General features: G+C 35.5%; 1 protein-coding gene across 1 annotated transcript in view; it reads left to right on the forward strand.

Moving 5' to 3' along the window:
* PKHD1L1 (PKHD1 like 1) overlaps positions 1 to 19,760 on the forward strand; it is a 168,846-nt gene that overhangs the window by 88,911 nt on the left and 60,175 nt on the right. Inside the window, 13 exon segments of the mRNA XM_063726390.1 lie at positions 777 to 926; positions 2,407 to 2,473; positions 2,475 to 2,579; positions 3,560 to 3,716; positions 4,154 to 4,310; positions 5,601 to 5,680; positions 6,151 to 6,280; positions 7,678 to 7,807; positions 11,008 to 11,249; positions 13,134 to 13,270; positions 15,597 to 15,765; positions 15,768 to 16,625; positions 17,962 to 18,153. Coding sequence (XP_063582460.1) covers positions 777 to 926; positions 2,407 to 2,473; positions 2,475 to 2,579; positions 3,560 to 3,716; positions 4,154 to 4,310; positions 5,601 to 5,680; positions 6,151 to 6,280; positions 7,678 to 7,807; positions 11,008 to 11,249; positions 13,134 to 13,270; positions 15,597 to 15,765; positions 15,768 to 16,625; positions 17,962 to 18,153 — 2,574 coding nt within the window.

The following is a 19,760-nucleotide window of genomic DNA, read 5'->3' on the forward strand; positions in this document are numbered from 1 at the left end:
CACGATCTTGGCTCACTGCAAGCTCTGCCTCCCAGGTTCACGCCATTCTCCTGCCTCAGCCTCCCGAGTAGCTGGGACTACAGGCACCCACCACCACGCCCGGCTAATTTTTTGTATTTTTAGTAGAGACAGGGTTTCACCATGAAAATTTATACTTCTTTTAGCACAGTACAAATATTTTTCTTTATGTAGCAAATAAATAAGCATGTAAGTGTATAATTATTTATTTCAAAATACTAAACTTTAAAATATAATACCTTATATTTCTTAGTGATGTATGATTAATTTACTTAAAACTTAATCCTACTTAAAATGACAGTTATACATGAAAATTTTTCTTAAATCATGTTTAGACATCACTGGTATGTAAGTATTTCTACATAAATTGGTATCTTTTTTATTTAAATTTTTTTTTGGTTAAAAACCTTAAGAAAGTATAAATAAACCAATCTACTTATAATTAAAATAGTAATTGCATAGTCTGTTTTGCCTACTCTGAAATCCTTTGTGACATCTTTTTTAAATAAAATTTTAGTTCCTTGAAATAGTTCAAATACATTACCAGATATGACATTTACTCAGTGAAGATTTTAAAACACTACAATCAAAAGAGATTCAGTTGCATTAATAGAATAATGCACTATAATTTCAGTTCTAAGAAACTCTTCATTTAATGTAACTTACTTTTAACATTTAAAATAAAGGTAAAAAATATGTACACAGAAGAGGTTTTATTTTAATTAGCTTTGTTTTTCCTTTTTATTTGTCTTCACTAGGGAGCTTTGGTGGGGGTCAAACCATGACTGTGACAGGCACCAGATTTAATCCACAAAATTCAGTTATATTAGTTTGTGGCTCAGAATGTGCAATTGACAGGCTTAGATCTGATTACACAACATTATTATGTGAAATTCCATCTAATAATGGTAAGTTGTCAGAAAAAATAATGGCAGTCTTTGAGAACTAGTTAATTTTATAAAGATCAGTTAATTTCTTTTTTCAAGTTCTTGGATTCCTTGGAGTAATTAAATCACTTTATGACTGTCCTGATTCTAAGCAATTTCTTCAGGACATTTTCTAGATTTACTTGTCTTTTGAGATTCATAAGTTGCAGATGGAATTGTTTATAATAAATTGCAGTTTTTCCATTTATGGTATAAACTGATGGTTCTTAGTTTATTGAGCATACCAAATGGAGAACACATTTTTAGTTCCCATTAGAGTATTAGGCTTCCATTAAGATAGGAATTTCATTAATGGCTATGAGTGTCAACGCCAGTAGTGCATTGCTAAACTCAAACCCTACCTGTGTCATTGAATAAGTTATTTAACCTCTCTCTATGACTCAGTTTTTTCAACTATAAAGTAAGATGAATCACAGTAGTCTACTGGATTATTATCAGGTTTAATAAGTTAATGTACATAAAGTGGATGGAATGATGTCTAGAACCATATGTAATTTGCTATTATTCTTATTCTTACTTATTTATTTTTAGTTAATGGTTAAGAGCCTGGGCTCTGAGGAGTCCCTGAATCTCAATTTTGTTACTTACTGTGTAACCCTAGCCAAGTAACTTCTCTCTGCTTCAGTTTCTCCACATATTAAATGGAGATATTATTAACTCTAATTCAATGGATTGTTGTGAAGATTAAATATTTGGTAATTTGGACAACAAATCTTAATTATTACTTAACAAAATTTAGAAGATATTTAAACAATGTGAATATTCTAGAAGAATAAAGGATATGTTTTGTGTGAATACATTTTTTAAAACATTAACAAAATTTGTGAAGCTTTTCTAAATATTGTTGCTTCTTTCTCTGACTTCCTTAACAAAGAACATTGAAAAATGCAATATTTTTATGACTGAGCTTATTTATCATTTCCACACCAGAGTTTAATCCTGATTTAAAAAGAAATATGTAGCAATGCTTCGAGACTTGTCAAGGTTTTAGGTTGTTTGTCTTAAAACTGGCTCTGCATCTTCTCGTTATGTTTTTGCATCAGGTTTCTGTAGTCCTTGTCTCTGACCTTGCCTTCAGCTGTCATTCCTTGCTGTTGTCAGTGTGCCTGCCTTTAAGCAGTTCTTCCCTCCTTCCCGTTCTAATTTACAAAGTTGGATCCTCTAGAATTGGAAAACTAAGCAGGCAAGTTTGTAGAATGTTCTGCAGGAACAGTCTCCCCGGGAGGGTCGAAGGGCTTTTTCTTCTGTTGATAATGAGCATGAACTTTGTAATGTTTTTGGCTGTTGCTAGAGGCCACTATTATTCACATGTAGCCTAGGTATATTGGAAAAGGAAGATGATTGTGTGAAAAGGAAGATGTTATTGAAAATGTTTGGAGGTTTTGGAAATGAATCAGGGCCTGATGGCAGAACTGCATTCAGTCTGATCCTCCTTTCATAGGCACGGGAGCTGAGCAAGCCTGTGAAGTGAGTGTGGTTAATGGGAAAGATTCGTCACAGTCCATGACTGTTTACGTACGCAGTGTCACTGACTCCACTCATCACTGCAGTATCTCCTAAGAGAGGCAGTACAGCAGGGGGCACCAGACTGACAGTTGTGGGATCAGGATTCAGGTACTGTCTCCACACAAACACGCATCAGTGTGCATTTCCAGACTTGAGCCATTATGCCTGCTTTCTCCTATGCCCGGACAGTGCAGAAATACAGTCATGCAATGTGTACCTATATGCTCGTAACTTGAGCTTAAGGCAAAAATAGTACTAATTGCTAACATTTATTGAGTATTTATTTTGTGGCAACCACCTGCCTACCCATAGAGAAGTCCTGCCTTACTTCCTGAGATGTTTTTACCTCGTTTTATGGTTAGAAGACAGATTAAACAGGTTAGACAACTTGCCCCCAATCCTAGTATGTAGCATCACAAATATAAATCACCTTCTTGTTATACTTTCCCCATCATCTTATCTCCAGCTATGATCTGCTTCACTGGGTCAAAGAAACATCTTTCCATACAGCAGTTCTATTCCACTGTAATTGGTCAAGTTTCTTTTTCTCAAACATACTCATTATTTGGCTCAAATCTGTGTACTGCATTGTCATCATTATTCAGGTGGGGAAGGCTGAAATCAAAACACCAGATCACATACACCATAGAAGCTCATTGTAACTTCTCAAGCAGTTATGATTACCTTGAACTTGCATTTTTACCTGGAGGTTAAGTTCTAAAGTCCACAAACATGATGAAAATGTCACACGGACAAGTGATCCTTGAAAATCTCTTTTAAAAGTACCTGTTGGGAGATCAACATAGAATCGCTGAACAACAACAATCACTGTTTCTTTCCCCAACACTGGAACATCTGCTAGTTACAGTCCTATTTTCTGGACTCTTAACCTCTTTGTTTACTTTTTTTTCAATAAATATTTTGAAGTCTTAATATTGAAAAAAAGCATCAGTCTACACTTTGGTGGCTGATAGAATCAGGTCTTTTTTTTTTTTTTTTGCAATAATACATAGAAATAAAAGGGTTTGACAGCGTGATCTAGAAATTTGAAAAAAACATACATGTTATGTTTTCCCTCTTTTTTACAGTGAAAATATAGAGGATGTTCATATCACCATAGCTGAAGCCAAATGTGATGTTGAGTATTCCAACAAGACACACATCATCTGCATGACAGATGCCCATACTCTCTCAGGGTGGGCTCCAGTTCATGTCCACATCAGAGGTGTCGGCATAGCCAAACTAGTAATAGTGCTGTTGGGTATAGTAATCACAGCAATAGAAAACTAGCATTATGGGAGGTGGGCTAATTGGTAATTGTTGTTTTACTTTAATGTCTCCAAAAAAATAACTGAGCTGTGACAATAATAAATTTAAAGTAGCTTACATTTTTTGTTGCTTTTCCTAAAATTTTTATTATTTTAGATTTTTGATTTTTCTGAGTTGTTCGGTAATTGGTAATAGATTTTTTAAACTTGATCATTATTGTGAAATAAACCAAGAGGCAATTATGACACATTTTAAGTAGGTTAGATTTTATTATTAGTAAAATGCTTATTGTTTATATATATTTATTATATAATATAAATATATTTATATTGTAATAAAATGCTTTTTGAAAAATCAAATGAAAAACTCTGGTAAAATCCCTAAATTTTAAGGTCTCTTATGTTCTATTACAGGATAATGCTGACTTTCTTTATGTTGATGCCTGGTCCTCCAATTTCTCATGGGGGGGAAAATCTCCTCCAGAAGAAGGGTCTCTTGTTGTTATTACAAGAGGACAGATCATTCTGCTGGATCAAAGCACCCCTATTTTAAAAATGTTGCTTATTCAGGGTAAATTTCTGAATATCTGTTCATTAGACTCTGCCTGAGAAATATTTCTGTGAAACTGATTTAATCAAAATCCACAATTATGAACATCCATAGTTGCATCATCTTTGTAATACACAGTGTAGTCCTGGGCTTTCTAAATTGAGTATTACAATCCATTTGTGGTTATGGTATTATTTAATGTGTTGCAGCCAGCATTTTAAAAACTAAATAGGATAGAAAGCATCAGAATAGATTGCATGCATATGGGTAAGTACCTTTTAAAGCTAAATGTTGTTTTATGAAACTTTTGGTTCAATAACAATGTGGGGAGGTGTGAGCATGCCCGCCCACTTTCACTAGATAACAACAAAAATGGTATTTTCCACTTTGAAAAACACTGATGTAGTGGGTCCCATGAATTAAAAAGTCATAGAGATTTGTTCAGGTCTATCCTAAATGATTCCCTTGACTCCCTTTGGAAGACAGGTTGTGATTTTCACCTTTGCCTGTGAACCTGTTTCTGTTGTTGCCTGGGGTTGTCTCTGCTGCTGTGTTTTATTTTTTACTATGGAAAACTAAATAACCACAACTGTGACAACTGCATGTAAAAGAATCATTAATTGGTAAGAGTAGACTGCTTGAGGATTTAGTGCACAAACTTTGCCATAACGGGCTTAGCCACCGGAAGACTCCTGCATTGTTATTGTACTATTTTCTGGGAAAATAGGGAAGTTTCAGGTTGTTGAAGTTATTAAATATTGGACCTTTGGACAAGTAAAATTTTACTACTTACAAATTTACAAATTTACACTAGGCTCATAAAAATGTATCTTGGTATGATCTTTAATAATGCTAATCAGGCTATAGCTGTTGAGAGTGCAAATTAATGGGTAAAAGTTCAGAGCTAATGTTGACATTATAATGGTTTTTATAAACATGCTTTTCTTTAATTGCTTTTGTTCTTAATTTATACTTTGAGGTGCTGTGTTTGTAGAACTAATTTGCATAGCTGAGCTATTTAGTAGCATCTAAAACAAGCTACTCTCCCAATGTTCAAGGGAAAATAATCTTCCCTGGGATTTGATTTTCTGTAAACTCCCATGGTCTTGTCTGGAGTTTTTATGCTTTCATGTTGCCAAAGAACTGAAGTGAAGTTATATGCATAACAATAGCAGAACATGAATGAAGAATTAACTTTTAATTTAATGTATAATTTAATAATTATTATGTTAAATTGTAATGAATAATTTAATAGGTAACTTTTAACAAGATTTTTCCTTGTGCTGTATTTCAAAATTATATGATTCATAGGTGGAACTCTAATATTTGATGAAGCTGACATTGAACTCCAGGCAGAAAATATTCTAATTACAGATGGAGGCGTTCTTCAGGTATTCAAAAGAACATAATACATGTTCATTTCCAACCTGTCTCCATTCATTTTTTTAAATACTATGTGTAAAATGGATAGTTAATTATACCAACCTCTCCTAAGTTTATCTTTGTTTAGGTCTCTGTTATTGGTATAAAATCCTTTATGCACGGAGAAAAGTTTCCCAGAATCTTGTGTTTTTAATGGGAAGATAGTAGTATATTCCCATAGAGCAGAATTTAAAATAGAACAGGAAAGAATTAACTCTGAGATGTGGCTAAAGTCAATCAGTATACCTTTCAAAGGTCTGGCATAGTGTATTTGGCTGTCTAGAAAATTAAAGGTTTATCTTTCAAAAGAAAGATATGAACAACTGAGCAATGAATTCTCAAAAGAGAAGAAAGGATAGAAAAGAACTACTTTTGTGTGATTAGAATTGTGGATTTGGGGTTTTAATTTTCTGAATGGCATTTGTGACATCTTTTGCAGATTGGGACAGAGACATCCCCATTCCAACACAAGGCTGTCATTACCTTGCATGGGCACCTGCGATCTCCTGAGCTCCCTGTCTATGGTGCCAAAACACTGGCTGTGCGGGAGGGAATCCTGGATCTGCACGGTACTGTGGCCAAGTGACTAAGGGAGTTGGTAGAGGAAGACTCACCAGGACACCAGGGATAATTATCCTGTGATAATTATAAGTTATCCTGTGATAAAGTGAAAGTGTGTTAGGCTTCTCACGTCTTTAGATATCCCCTCTTTACCCCTTCCTTCTTTCCCACATCCAAGCCAGGCTAGCCCAGACATCAAGACTCAGAACCAGGCCATGTGCGGTGGCTCATACCTATAATCCCAGCACCTGGGGAGGCCAAAGCAGGTGAATCACCTAAGGCCAGGAGTTTGATACCAGCCTGGCCAACATGGCAAAACCCTGTCTCTACTAAAAATACAAAATTTAGCCAGGCATGGTGGTGCACACCTGTAAGCCCAGCTACTTAGGAGGCTGAGGCAGGAGAATCGCTTGAACCCAGGAGGTAGTGGCTGCAGTGAGCCAAGATCACACCACTGCGCTCTAGGCTGGGCAACAGAGTGAGACTCTGTCTCTGTCTCAAACAAAACAAAACAAACAAACAAACAAAAACAAAAAAACTCAGAACCAAGGTCACACTTGGGAAAGCCTTTCTGGGTCTTTTCTACATTCCTCTTCTTCCGCCTTTCCATGAGTCTCCAGGCTATTCTCGTTTCATTTTACACTAACCATAGTACCTGTGATTGCCTGTTTATTTATCTATATAAAAAGACTAAGTCTAGAAGCAGAAGAATGTAATTTCTTATATTTGTATCTGAAAGTGGGACCTCTCTAAAATATAACAAGAGATTTATAGTTGTGGATTTCTATAACTGTATCCTAGAACCTTGTCAGCAAGCAAAAATGATTTTGATCATGTTTGAGGTACCAGGGCAACACACTATTTAAAGAAAGCATGATGTGAATCTTTTTTATGTTGAAGTCTTCTACATTGCAATAATCTATCCCTTTTATAAATTTAGAATACCATAAACATGATACCTTATTATCATAAAAGTCCTACATGGGGCTCAATATATATATACTATGTAATTTCTTAGAAAATCTACATTTGACTCTAGATTATTAGTTTAACAAATTCCTATCAATAATGACAAAGACAATAGACTTTTGCTCATTTTGTCAATATTATCACACCCCATTTAAATTGTGTCCCTGTAAAAAAAGATGGTTATAAATAGGGTATATCATTGCAGAAGAATATTTTTGAAAAGTTTTATAGTCATGTACATGTCATTACAAACACAATTGTTACTTTTATAAAGCAAGCATTCTATATATTTCTTTTTGGAGAAATGTATGAAATGCTAAGGTAAAATGAACCTTTCCAACATTGATTCAACTTAGGAAAAGATTAAAATGTGTAAAGTTCTCAATAACCAATCAAACACATGTAAAGAAGTACTCAGTGTGTATGTTGGTTCTAGGTGTGCCTGTTCCTGTGATCTGGACTCGCTTGGCTCATACTGCAAAGGCAGGGGAAAGAATTTTAATTTTACAAGAAGCAGTAACATGGAAACCAGGAGATAACATTGTAATTGCAAGCACAGGACACAGGTATGATATCTTCTGGGCTTAATGATGTGTATTTAGAAAAGAAATTTTTATACTGTATAAAGAGGGACAATTCAGACGGTGCATGACTGTTTGGTTTAAACTTGAAATCTCTAATAAAGAAATATGAACAGCCAAATACAGATTTGCCAAGTGTTAACATTAGGTTGATCACATTTGTATTGCATTATAATTAACAGATTTACAATAAGAAAAAATATACATTTGAACCTATGAAATAACTATGTCCTAGTAAAATGTATGTTTTACATGGTTTGGCTCCCATGTAAGAATCTATTTGGAAAAAAGAAGTGTTTGACTACTAAAAGTCATTTGGAAATATCTTAGAGTTTTAAATAAACACCTTAATGAATACAAAAATGTAAATGAGCTTCTTAGTTTGAGGTCACCAAAGAACGTGTTTGAAAGCAGCTAGTGAACTCTCTTATCTTACAGCCTTAGCAAATGGTTCCCATTGAGCAAAATTGTTAATAATGACTGAATAAAAGAGAAGAAATCATTATACAAAAAGTGATGATTCACATAACCTTTTAAGTGCCTGTTATTTTAACACAAACTACTTATGACCCTTAATTTCTGTTTAATTACATATTTAAGCAAATAAGACATAAAAGAAAGAAAATTAACATAACACCACCAAGTATCACCAGGGTAGGGGCAAGAGGAGCATTATTTTTGCTTTATTGTTCAAATTATAGATAATAGTAAAATTGAATATGGTTATGATTATTAGGAAATGAACAGTGATTTATAAGAAACAGCTAAATTGTGTTAAGGCCATGATTCAACTTAAATTTAAAATTCAAGATGGCATTTTGAGTTTTCCATATTCCATGTTAAAAATAGACTTGCAGTTATTAGGAAGAATTAAATATATACTTAGCTTTAGTGCTCATTTTGTTCTGCCCTTGGAAGAAATTTTAATTATATAATGGCAAAATAAAAAAGCAGGAAAATGATAGGGCTTACTAACAGAATAGAAAATCTTCATTTATGGTTTTTTGTATGAAATGAAAGGGTTTATAATAGGGCTATTTAGTTTTCAGAAACAAGAATTAAGGGGTTTCCCACCAAATCTAATTTTTCACTGTGTCATTGATAAATCCTATTTGAGAGTTTGCAAAGCCAGTAGTTAAGAAAATGCCTTCAAAAGTCAGTTTGTCTGTGTCTAGCTCCCTGCAATACCACTTACTAGTTCTGTAGTTATATTATTTTACCTCTCTGTGCTTCAGTAAAATTGGAATGCTATTAGTAAGGATTACATTAGTTAATAAGTGTAAAGCAGTAAAAGCAGAACTTGGCTCAAACTAAGTGCTTATTACACTTAGTGTTGTTATATTACAACAAAGGAAGGAAAGATGTGTTTAGGTACATACAACATATGAAAACGCTTTTCACAACTTCTTTTCTTAAGAAATCATTGTATCACCCGAATCCAGGAAAATTCAAGAGAGGCTAATCTAAAGCCTTTTTGCATACCACCTGTGAGATCTTGTACCACTGGTTTGCCCTTATCTCTAAGCATCCTTAATCTCCACCTCTCCTTGCCCCTCCCCCTACAATTCCTTCCCTGTATCTTTTGGAATGATTCTTGTCCCCATCCACCCATTGTCTTGGTAAACAGCTTTGTTCTTCTGTCTCCTGTAGCATCTTTCTTTTTTTAATCCTTTATTTTAGAGTTGTAACCTGCTTAAATATTATATGCTCATTTCTTCTATTTTATCCTTACTATCCTTTGTTTTCTTTTTTTAAACACCTGCATTCTAGTTTTCTTCTTCACAAATCTTTTTCTGTGACCTTCTAATCTAATTATCATCATTCATTATTTCCTTTGTATCACCAAGTTCTTTTGGTCTGCCCTTGGCATGTCTCTCAGCTTTCTCTGCTCTCAGTTTGATTTAGATTCTCAGCCTCTCACACCTGCAATATTACATCATCTTCCTCTTGGGCTCCATTCCACTTTCTTCCCCCACGAATTCATTCTGCATTAATTTATTCAATCAATCAAAACCTGTTATTGAGTTGTGACAGGTGCTGTACTAAGTGCTCAGCATATAAAATGATTTCACTGGGTCTCATGCCTAGAAGAGCAGACAAGTCAGTGGAAGAGACAGAAAGGTAGATATCTCACAGGACTGCAGCGTGGTTGCTCTGAGCACTAACAGAGCTTTATGCAGAGTGTATTGAGAATGCAGAAGTAGGTTTGGGAAAGTTGAGAGAGCTGCTTTGAATCTGTTTCACATGTGGCACTGTCATTTGAACTGGCATTTAAAGGAGTAAAAGGATTTGCCAAGGGAGAGAAGGGTCAAAAGAAAACGGTGGGAAAACACAGAGGTAACTCCCTTAGGCTTACCTTTGTTAACAGCAGCAATCACACTTTAGTAGATAATACATTATACAATCAAGCATTGATACACTTGTCTCCTTAAAATCAGGGAAACTTTCTACTTGGTATCCCCAGTGCTTAGTTCTGTGCCTAAAATGCAGGTTAAACCCTCAATAAATGTTTGTTGAATGACTAAATGCATGAATGTGTACATTATAGAATTGGCAAATCCCTTCTGCTGTGGCTGGAATTTGAGGTATATTTGGAGGAATGGTAAAAATGAGACCTCCTAAACTTCAACTCAATCATTTCTTTTCCTTGTTCAGGAACCTTCAGTGACTCCCCTTTGTAAAGGTTCTCAACTTGTGCATGACTGAAATTTTGGACCAGATAATCTTTGTTACGTTGGGGAATCCTGTGTATCATGGGATGCTTAGAAACACCCCTGGTCTCTACCTACTAGATGCCAGTAGCAGCCCCCAATTGTAACAACCAAAAGTGTCTACAGGCATTGCTAAACATCCCCTGGGAGGAATAAAATCATCCTCAATTGAGAACCACTGAGTATGATCCTCCACGTTATAAATGAATAGTTTTCCAAATACTTTTTATAAGCTAATCCAGTTCTAGTAACGAATGTAGAACTTGAAAAATATTTAATTGAATTGAATATATTTGTAAAACTTAAGCAAGAATAAAATATTTTATTCTAATTTCTGTTCAGAATATTATATGACATAAGAATAGTTTCCTATTTTGCAAAGAAGTATTTAAAATGAATAAAACAAATATACCAAAACAATATGTTATGTCAATTTATATTAATTTTAAAATTTTTTTGTTAAAATTTTTACAGACACAGTCAAGGAGAAAATGAAAAAATGACCATTGCATCTGTATCTGCTGATGGCATAAACATAACACTAAGTAACCCACTAAATTACACACACTTAGGAATTACGGTCACACTCCCTGATGGAACTCTGTTTGAAGCAAGAGCAGAAGTTGGAATTCTTACAAGAAATATTTTAATAAGAGGATCTGATAATGTGGAGTGGAATAACAAAATTCCCACATGTCCTGATGGATTTGACACAGGTAATTTTAGCAGCTCTCGTGGTTGGTATAATCATGCCATATACTTTTACAATTTAATTGGTTTATATTGAAATACATTATTTCAATGTATTTCATTGTAAATATCATTAAATATAATTTAATGATGTTAATCTTATTATAAGATACCATTAAATACCTTGTAAATATAATTAAATGTGGAAATTTGGAAATGCTGATAGCATTTGTGAGTAACATGAAGATATTTGGATATATTGAAGGAAAGTGGTTAATGCTGACACTATAATGGGAGAAATAAGTACACTTGGATTCTGTTGATAAATTATCTTCCTATAATTATGATTCATTATTATGTTTAGATTAGACCTTGATGATTAGTTTTAATATTGTCAGCAAGAAACAGCATTATTTAGATTTACTCAGAAAATATGGCGAACAATATTTGATAGTGATACAAAGATTCTGTTTAGCAAATTTTTGATTCATCAGGGCTTTTTCAATTTTCCAGAATTTGCAGTTTATCAGAACAGTGTGAGAGTGGATTTACTGTAGAAAGATATTTTAATTAATTCCTAGACTGATGATGGATAGACAGACAAATGAATAGATGGAATGATAGGGGGGAAATATCTATAGATATATAGATCTGAGCCAGTGGGGGTAGGTTAAGTCAGAGTTTTTCAAAGTCAGCACTGTTGGTATTTTGGCCCAGATAATTCTTTGCTGTGAGGCACTGTCCTGTGCATCACAGGATGTTTGACAGCACACTTGGCATCTACCAACTAAATTCTAGTAGCCTCTTCCAACAACTTTGACAACCAAAAGTGTTTCCAGACTTTGAAAAAATGTTCCCTAGGGGCAAAATTGGCCTCAGTTAAAAACCACTGGACTAGGTTATGCTCTATTTACAAACAAGCCCAAAATGTCAGTGATTTAAAATATAAAAGTCTATTTCTCATTCATGCTACATGTGTCCCATATGGGTCAACAGGTGGGCTCTTCTCATTATAATTGCCTTGGGATCCAGGCTTATGAAGGATCTATCTCAGCATGGGCTTCTGTGATCTCTGAGGCAGGAGATGAGATTGCTGGAGAGTAAAGCACTAGCAACTCACTGCTTTGGTCTCAAAGTGACAGATGTCTCTTATACTCAAGGGTCATTGGTCAGAACTGATTCCATGGCTATGCCTAACTTGAAGAGAGTGAGTTAGTGCAAACCTCATATACCCAGAAATAGAAGGGAAATGGATATTAGTGAATTTTAATGATGTTTATATCACAGTTCTCATATCTATAGCAGGAAGCAGAATGCATATACTATAAGTAGTTGAATAATAACTGATGCAGCTTAAATAATAGCCTTTTCTTCAAAAGGAAGTGTAAGACAAAGCTCATGGGATTTTATGTCAAATGAGCTATGTTCTCATTCCAGTTCATCTGCGTCAAGTATCACAATGTACATGAAACCTAGTTTCATCCTGTTTAAATTAAGAATACTTTCTGTTCTATTTACTATGGTTGTAAAAAAGTAAGTGACATAATACATATTTTCATGTTCTACAAATACAAAATTGCATTGATTATATTAATCCTCAAATTTTGGGGAAGGCTTCATAAATATTAAAACTAAATCCCATTATCAATATTCCCTACATCATTCAAATATTTGTTTAGTATCTTCTCTGAAGAATACTGTATAAGTACTTTAGGGAATACAAAGTTGAACAAGACAAGGTACTTACCTATCTTGCTATCTAAAAGAGGAAATGATGTGAATGCAAATAACTATGTTCTAGGATGAGGTTGAGATCATATGTGAATCAAATGATACAATTAGTTATGAGAAAATCTTCAATATAAGAGGATTCTGACTTTTTTTATGATGCTTTAAAAACTGTTTTGAAGGAGAATTTGCTACACAGACATGTCTCCAAGGAAAGTTTGGAGAAGAAATAGGAAGTGACCAATTTGGAGGCTGCATTATGTTTCATGCTCCTGTACCTGGTGCTAACATGGTAACTGGGAGAATAGAATATGTAGAGGTGAGAGGCATTATTACTAATATCACCGTGGTTTGCTCGAGGTTATCCATACAAGAAATGTGTATTGAACCCCTGCTGTTTGTCAATGCTACTTATAATCTGGTAGGGGAGACAGATACATAAGTAAACAATTTTAATACACCCATTTGATCATACCAAAATTTTCTTTCTCAAATTTTGTCACACCCCAAATCGAATTCATCAGCATTTCTATCTTCTCTACCCACAAAATGCTGTATCCAGAATCCAGTCTCTTTCCATACCTCCACTTGATGCTGAGCCTGAGCCACTATCTCCTCCCACCTGGACTGCTGTGATTTTCTCCTACCTGGTCTTCCTGCTCCCACGTTGCTCTAATAGAGTCTCCACACTTCAAAGTAAAATTTTAAAACCATAAGTCAGATCTTGTTACACCCCTCTTCAAAATCCTTCAGTGGCTTCATAGTATACGTAAAACAACAGGTCCAAGTCCATCCCATAGGAACCATGTGATCTGACACAGAGATGCCCTCTGATTTATCTCCTACGACCCTATGCCTTGCTTGTGCCATGCTGGTCATAGAGGACTCCTTATGTGATCATGTCAAGCACATTCCTATCTCAGGTCCTTTGTACTTGCTTTCCATTATTTATTTATTTATTTATTTATTTTTGAGATGGAGTCTCACTCTGTTGCCAGGCTGGAGTGCAGTGGCGCAATCTCGGCTCACTGCAACTTCCACCTCCCGGGTTCAAGCAATTCTCCTGCCTCAACCTCCCGAGTAGGTGGGACTACAGGTGCACGCCACCACACCCAGCTAATTTTTGTATTTTTAGTAGAGATGGGTTTTCACCATGTTGGCCAGAATGGTCTTGATCTCCTGACATTGTAATCCACCTGCCTCGGTCTCCCAAAGTGCTGGGATTACAGGCATGAGCCACCGCGCCTGGCCTGTACTTGCTTTTCATTCTGCTTGGAATCCTCCTCCACCAAATACTTGCATGGCTGACACCCTAATTTCAGTCAGATCTTTTGACAAGGGTTATTGCTCCAGAGAGGACTTTCCTCACCACTTTTATTTAAAATTGCCACCCAAACTCCTGTTTACTTTATTTATACCTAACTCCTAATAGGATATCTGTTTTTATTTATTTTCAATCTCTTCCTCTAGAACAGAAGCTCTATTATTTTACAGATGTTGTCTTTATGGTTCTCTGCTGATTCCCCGGAACAATGCATGGCATATAGTAGATTCTCAGTTGATTATAAATTAAACAAATACATAAATATGCGTATTATCCCTATGACACTAGAAACTCCTGTGTATCTTATTTATATTCAGGCTGTATAATCACGGTTTGGCATAGTTCTTATCATGTATTCAGCAGAAGGAAGGAAGGGAGGGAGGAAGGGATAATAAAATCCATAAATCCATTAAACCAGGCACACCTCGACTGCACTGATGGTGACAGAATCAGCACCTCCATTTTGTAAACTTCCCTCCTTCTAAGATATGTTACATGTGACATCTCAGATATGGACTAAGTGAGATTGCTAGGTTGATTTGGATATTGAATATTAATAACGGTTAATTTTTAGCTTTATATGGACAACAAAAATAGAGGACCTAATGTTTCATTTCCTTACCCCATGAGATTATATGACACACCTGTGCATGCTCACATGCATGCACGCACGCACATACACACACACACACAGACACACTGGTATCCTCTGTATTCAATTATTAAATCATAGACCATTTGAAAGAATGCACAGCAGGGTGATTAAGAGCACCAGCTCTAGAGTTAGACCAACTTGGGTTTAAATGGAACTTTGTAACCATAAACAAGATACTCAGCCTTTCTAAACTTCTATTTATTAATCTGTAAATGAAGTCAATGGTAAGTGCCTACTTTAGGGGATTATGGCAAAGACTAGGATCATGCATGCAAAAGAGCACAACATCTGGCACACATAAAACATTCAAGAAATGTTTCTTATTATTACATAAGAAGCAAAGTAAAGTAAAAGAGAAAGAAGTCTTTCAAGATGTTTTATTTCCTAAAACACAAAAGTTTACTAATATACCAAGGCAAAAAGCAGAAGAGTCAAAGATGGCTTTTTACATTCTTTCATTCATTTTGTAGTAAGTGTGGTCTGTTATACATTGTATAAAACATGGTGGGTTGGGGGTTTAATAACATTTTCAAATAATAAACATGAAAAATTTGGAAGAAATAAATGTATTAATAATAATATAAAATTAGATATTTTTTGAAACAAGAAAATATGAGCTCAACATCTGAGCTATTACTAAATAACTGTGATTTCTGGGCTTAACAGGTATTCCATGCTGGCCAGGCTTTCCGGTTGGGGCGATATCCAATACATTGGCACCTGCTTGGAGATTTACAGTTTAAATCTTATGTAAGAGGCTGTGCAATTCACCAGGCCTATAACAGAGCTGTTACTATTCATAACACACACCATCTTCTGGTTGAGAGGAATATTATATAGATATTAAAGGAGGAGCATTTTTTATAGAAGACGGTATTGAACATGGCAATATCCTCCAGTATAACTTGGCAGTATTTGTACAGCAAAGTACCAGTCTTCTGAATGATGATGTGACACTGGCTGCATTTTGGGTCACCAACCCAAACAATACCATACGACACAATGCTGTTGCTGGTGGCACTCACTTTGGCTTTTGGTACCGGATGAACAACCACCCTGATGGGCCATCCTATGACAGAAACATTTGTCAAAAAAGAGTTCCCCTTGGCGAATTTTTTAACAATACTGTCCATTCTCAAGGTTGGTTTGGAATGTGGATCTTTGAGGAATATTTCCCCATGCAAACGGGATCTTGTACATCTACAGTGCCTGCGCCTGCAATATTTAAATCACTTACTACTTGGAATTGTCAAAAAGGAGCTGAATGGGTCAATGGAGGTGCCCTTCAGTTCCATAACTTTGTGATGGTGAATAACTATGAGGCTGGAATTGAGACTAAGATGATCTTGGCTCCTTATGTTGGAGGGTGGGGTGAAACCAATGGAGCGGTGATTAAAAATGCCAAAATAGTTGGCCATCTTGATGAACTGGGAATGGGGTCTGCATTTTGCACAGCAAAAGGCCTGGTTCTCCCATTTAGTGAAGGCTTGACTGTCTCTTCTGTGCACTTTATGAACTTTGACCGTCCCAACTGTGTAGCTTTGGGAGTGACATCCATCTCTGGAGTTTGTAATGACAGATGTGGGGGTTGGAGTGCAAAGTTTGTTGACATCCAGTATTCTCACACACCAAACAAGGCTGGCTTTCGCTGGGAACATGAAATGGTAATGATTGATGTTGATGGCTCACTTACAGGTAATGTTATTTTTTAATCTGTGATAAAAATCCATTGGAAATATATTTGTGTTAGCACGGAGTTGAATTGTTAAAGCAGACTTAGGTGCATTACAGATCTTACCCAATAGCAAACTTTACTAATAATTTAAACGATAGAGGCAAGCACCAGGCACAGATGAGACATTCTTTTCTGGAAGAGCCCCAGTCTGTCAGAGGGAGCCTCCAAATATGTCCTTTTTCTCCTGCATTGGCACATTGATTTTAAATTAACAAAAAATTTTGGGCAATATTCATGGAAACATTGATCACAAAAGGAAATCATTTCAGTTTTAGAAGTCCTCCATTTTATACTCAGTTAATTGCACAGATAAGAAACTGCTTACATCACTACCCTAATTTTCCAGCCAGTCATGCTCCAGAAACATATAAATTGCAGGCTTATTTACAAAAGCAATATAGACAGACTGTATCTATCCTTGTGAAAATACTTTTAAGAGAAGAAATAAGTCACAAACCTGCTGTGAACCCTTTTATTCCAATCTAAATCCTAAATTTGTAATTTATTCGAAGAATACCAAAAGAACAAAATTCCATATACATTGTAGGTTAAATTTTTTTAGCATTTCAAGTTCAGAGTATGTCACATTTTCAATATTTCATAAATATTCATGATTTCTAGAATTTAGCATCTTTACAAATTGTAAATGATAAAAAATCTGTCTAAATAAGATAGCAAGGATATGTGCCTCATACTTTGTGAGTCAATCGACAGGTAAACCTATAGACAGTAATGATTTACTTTTGAAAGACTCTGAAGGATGAGAGAAGATTCATCTCAAAATTCAAACGCAAAAGTTGAGTTTTCAACCACAGTTGTTAACTTCTGTTTCAAGTATAATCTTAACTTTAAAGAAGGAGAATGTTTGGATGCTTTTGATATAAAAAGCTTTGTGTAATGTTTATTGATTTACTTAATTCAGTTTAGGTTTTTAATGTCAATTGGTAGTCTACCAGTTTCGAGTAAAGGCTTTATGGTCATAACACCTGGATTTAAATCCTCTGTGTCCTTGAATAGGCTACTCATCCCACTTCCTATGTCCAACTTTGACTCTCATGGGTGCTTCAGACCCTGTGTTTCAGCTAAATCCACAATAACATTCCTAACCAAAGAGCCACTGCAAAGCTTCTGTATGAGATCCTCTTGCTCCATGCAAACAAACAAACAAACAAACAAAGTTAGCCAGACCTTTAGACAGTATTAGTGGTACTATGGGTCACAATTCTGTATATTGTAGACCTTTTTTGTGTTTCTTAATGTGAAATAAAAAACATATTTTGTTTGTTTGTTTCCCAGGGCACAAAGGACATACCGTCATTCCACACAGCTCATTGCTAGACCCTTCTCATTGTACTCAGGAAGCTGAGTGGAGCATTGAGTTCCCTGGATCAGTCTGTGATGCTTCAGTCAGCTTTCACCGTTAAGCGTTCAACCAGCCTACTCCAGTATCTCTGCTTGAAAAGGATGTGGTTCTTTCAGACTCTTTTGGTAAGTGGAATATATTAGTTTAAACAACTAATTGAAATATATCTTCCTAAACTTTTGTCATCATCTTCTTGCATTGTTACTTGGTTGTTCAGACATTGCAAAAAGTATAATATTTACATTAGAGTCCAAGCAGGAAACAAATAATACTCTTGAAGTAGGTGTTTGAGAAGCATTTTATAAATGCAGAGGCTAGCAAAATATTCTGCTGATCAAGAAACCTCCAGACAATATTATGACAGAGAGAGGGAGCGTTGGCACAGCCCTTGGAGCAAGTAAAAATGTACCAGTGTTCCTGCCACTCAAAGCAAATGTTTTTGATTGTCCTTGCTGATTGAGATGGGATGGGGGAGCATTTACTAGGTTAATAGCTGCCTACCAGGTGCCAGGGATTGTGGATTTACTGATTTGTTCCGGTAAAGGTACAATACCTGGAACACCAGATATGCTTGACATCATTACCTGATTATGTTGCATTAATTTACTGTCATTGTTCATAATCCATCTGGCATTTGCACCAGCCAAACAAGCAAGCTAACTAAATGGGGATGTGGTGAAAATCCTGAATCTCACATTTCTTAAATCTTCAATCATGGCACTAATCTCTGCATTCCGCCCCCGCCCCGCCCCCCTTCCCCCGCCCCCCGCCCCAACTCAAGGATTTAAACTTGCTTTTATTTGATTAAGGAGGTGGCAAAATGGTTCCTATAGAGTATCCACATAGTTCCTCCTACTATATTTGACCCTACTCCATTAGTTGGGGAACCAGTGTGGGAATTCTTCAGTTATTAAGTCTGCCTAGTCTCACTCTACCTGACCTAACCTACCCTGACTGGCTCAGATCTGTATCTCTATCTCTTTATCATTCCATCCATCATCTCTCTAGAAATTATTGGTTAAAATATCTATAATGAATCCACTCTCACAATATACACTGTTCTGAGGGACTGCAGATTCTGAAAAATGGAAAAAACATTGATGAATCAAAGATTTGCTAAACAAAATCTTTATATCATCATCAAATATGGTTTTTTACATTTTCTGGGTAAATATAAATGATGCAGCTTCTTGACAGCAATATGGAAAACTGTAATCATCAAGTTCTAAACACATAATAAGGAATCATAAGTATAGAAAAAGTTTAATAACAAAATCCAAGTGCACTTATTTTTCTCTTATAGTATCAATATTTACCATTTCTCATCAGTATTGCAAATACTTTCATGTTACTTTAAAATGCTATCAGCATTGTTGAATTTCCCCCATTTAATGATATTTACAAAGTAGAGACTTGCCATTTAAAAATTTTAAACCATGTATCTCAATATAAACCAATTAAGAGTTGAAAGTGTTTAGCATAATTATACCAGCCACATGACAGCTGCTAAAATTACTTATGTCAAATCCATCAGGACATGCTGGAATTTTGTTATTACACTCCACGTTGTCAGCTTCTCTTATTAAGATATTTCTTAGAAGAATTTCAACTTCTGCCCTTGTTTCAAATGGAGCCAGTCTTTTAGATTTTATATATGATTCAGGAAGGCAGGTATTTCTGCATTTATGACATAATAGCTTTCTTGTTAAGTCTCTCTGTGCCCTTTAAGAAT

Source organism: Pongo abelii, chromosome 7, assembly GCF_028885655.2.
Source record: "Pongo abelii isolate AG06213 chromosome 7, NHGRI_mPonAbe1-v2.0_pri, whole genome shotgun sequence".
Classification (NCBI taxonomy): Eukaryota; Metazoa; Chordata; class Mammalia; order Primates; family Hominidae; genus Pongo; species Pongo abelii.